Source organism: Arachis ipaensis, chromosome B10 (genome assembly GCF_000816755.2).
Source record: "Arachis ipaensis cultivar K30076 chromosome B10, Araip1.1, whole genome shotgun sequence".
Lineage (NCBI taxonomy): Eukaryota > Viridiplantae > Streptophyta > Magnoliopsida > Fabales > Fabaceae > Arachis > Arachis ipaensis.
The window spans coordinates 21749207-21752386 of NC_029794.2; the positions used below are offsets into that span (position 1 = coordinate 21749207).

General features: G+C 36.8%; 1 protein-coding gene across 1 annotated transcript; it reads left to right on the forward strand.

Moving 5' to 3' along the window:
- On the forward strand, positions 2512 to 3015 carry LOC107620435 (protein NRT1/ PTR FAMILY 4.6-like). The gene has a single exon (XM_016322593.1). The coding sequence runs from the start codon at positions 2512 to 2514 to the stop codon at positions 3013 to 3015; it is 504 nt and encodes a 167-aa protein (XP_016178079.1).

Below are 3180 nucleotides of genomic sequence, written 5' to 3' on the forward strand. Positions count from 1 at the left end.
TTTAATGAAAAAAATTGAATGATCAATTCTTTATCCTAACAATATATGAATATAATGTTATTAATAGGTTAGTTCCTTAATCAAAGTAATCTTAAATTGTTTGAGAACTGTTTTGAATTTTTTTTAAGTGGATTGAGTCGGTTTGCATCAATTTTTCTATTATTATAGGATATTTGTATATTGAAAATCTAAGTATTTAAACATATTAATAAATAGAGAAAGTATGAGGAGACAATAGCTTTATTGTATAATGCGTATAATGGGGATTTAATTGTAATTAAAATTAAATTATAGGTAGTTATTTAATTTTGAATTTTTTCTAATTTGAAATTTGAATTAAATTAGGACTACCTTCAGTTATAGAATCAAAACAACAAACTCCTCTCTCAATCTGCCATTACCTCCTTTCTCTCCATTGCTTCTTCTCTAACCAACCCTTATCTCTCTTCTTCGTTTTCTCAACCCAGATCACCCAAACCATCACCCCCCAGCCAACCAACCACCGTCGCCCACCCTCTCTCTCTTCTCTTTCTGTCCTCTTTCCCCCATTTCTCCCTGTCGTGTTTGCTGCCCCACGCCCCTATTTACGCCTGCCAGCTCCGGCGAGCAACACCTCGGTGCAACCCAACAGCGGCTAAGTTTTGTGCCACTGCGACACTATCATTGCCCCCGTTCTTCTTTCTCTCCTTCATCAACGCAGGTTCCATCCCTTTCCTTGTCTCCGGTTCTTTCTATTTTATTTATTTCATTACTTTTAATTCTGGTTTCTGCATATAGATTAGGCTTAGGACTAGTTAATATCTGTTGCTAGATTGAATATGTTTGCTGGCTGAATTTTATGAGTTGATTGCTGCTTCCATTGAACTGAATGCTCTGTTTACACATGATGCACACCATATGCTCGATGAAATGCCTAAATGAAATCTGTATGGTTAATTCTTATGTATGGCCAGCATTTGACTTAAATTCTATTCTCATAAGGCATTATAATTTACAATTGTGCAGTTTTATGTGATTTCTAATGATGTTTGAGCTTGAATTTTGTTATGCACTTGTTTGTGATTTTTTTTATCAAAACACCAATTTGGTTAAAAATTCAGATGTTATCAATTGTTTGGTAGATTTTTAAGAAATGCATACCATGTTTTATTGAGTGATTTGAATGAAATGGTTTATTCATGTTGGTTTTGAACATAAATGATCACATGCATCATCACTCGTTCTTTGAAGTTTTTGAGCAATTAAAATTGGGTTTCATCAAAATTATTGCTTTTTGAACAAAGGGATGTGTTTATGTGATTATTTTATACTCTTTGACATGAATAAGTGGGCTTATTTATTATTGTCTTGATTATTTTCTTTGTGCTAATTTTGATTAACCCTTGCAAATTCAATACACAATTGCAATAACTTTGCTTTCCAGCCTCAATTCACATACACATGAACACGTAACAAATCATGATGTCGTCGAGGGTGAAAAATCTAATATAGTGAGCAACGTTCATTGAATGCATTGATAATGAATGGTTATTTTCATGTGAATTAGATGTTCATACTCCATGCAAGTGGCGTATTTATTTTTATGTTTAATGCTTACCCAAATGCATCATAAACATTCATGATTCAACCAAATTTATGAAGGTTTTATGTTCATGATATGCTTTTATATATGAGATTGTTGAATATGAAAAATAGCAAATTTTACTATCATTATTAAGATTTAATTTGATCATGAAAATTAAATAGCCAAGAGTTAGTTATCAACGGATGGGCGACTTAATATGCTTCTTGCATGTTCAGTTTGGAATATACATATAATCATACATGATAAACACTAAATGAATAAAAAGAACAACTCCAGTCATCCTTGGCTCTAAAACCGATTTCTGGACTATGTGCTTAGTAGTTGTATCTACTGCATGTTCATGTATGTGATGTATAGTGATATTGTTTATGCTGGACAAAAAGTTTCTTTTTTGGTCTATGTGCTTGGTAGAATGATTGACTTGATTTCTTTTTTATGGTTGCATTGTTTGTGCTGATTAGTGAGGTTTCAAGCAAATGATATATACTAAGGATTTATCTTATTATTTTTTTTTTTTGGAATTGTAGGCCATGCAACTGTCAGATGTTATTGAGGTTGGAAGTGAAGAGATGGATCTTGGTTACGAGGTTTGGACTCTAGAGGTCGGTGCTCATATTGGCCGCAATGAGCCCCACCAATTTGATGGGTTCATGTATTTGTTAAACTCATTCGATAATAGTTAGTTTCTGTTGGACATGACTTTCAGTACGTAATTCATGTATTAGATACTATAGACAAAAACGGTTATCTGGTCGGGAAAGAATGGGTTTATTTTAAAAAAAATTTGGATGTTCGTTTGTAAATATTAATGATGTTCACCGTTATTGTATCCATCCAGATGGTTAATTTATTAGATAATATGGATGTTCATTCTGATTATATGATCCCACTTATTGATTACACGATTATCACAACAATCATCCACCATGGACACAAATCTTGGTTCCTTCAAGGTCCCACCAGCTTCTCTCCCTGTATTCCCAGGTCTCTTCATCATGGTTCTTGCCCCCATGTACGACTACGCCATCCTCCCATTCGCAAGAAAAATAACCAGAACCAAAACCGGAATCACGCATTTACAAAGAATTGGAACAGGGTTGGTTCTTTCCATAGTGGCCATGGCAGTTGCCGCGTTAGTCGAAACAAAGAGAAAGAAAACGGCGTTGATTCATGGTCTAACGGATTCAACGGAACCTCTTCCCATAACGTTCTTGTGGGTGGCGTTACAGTACTTGTTTCTTGGCTCTGCTGATCTTTTCACTCTTGCTGGGATGATGGAGTTCTTCTTTACTGAAGTGCCATGGAGCATGAGGTCTCTTGCAACCGCCCTTTCTTGGGCTTCTCTTGCCATGGGTTATTACTCCAACACTGTTCTTGAGTCGGCAATGATGGATGTTGACTCCTCAGCAGACGGATGTTCAGCCGCGTGAGGAGCGATGGAGTTCCTTTCCGCAAGGGCGTAGTTGCGACGAAGCTGGGTGCTACAGCTCCGGTCGGAGGAATCGGAGGCTCCACGTCGCACAGGAGCAGATCGGTTGGCTGCAGGTTGATTCGCGAACAGCTGGGCGGCGGCTGGGGTGGGTGGGATCTTGCCG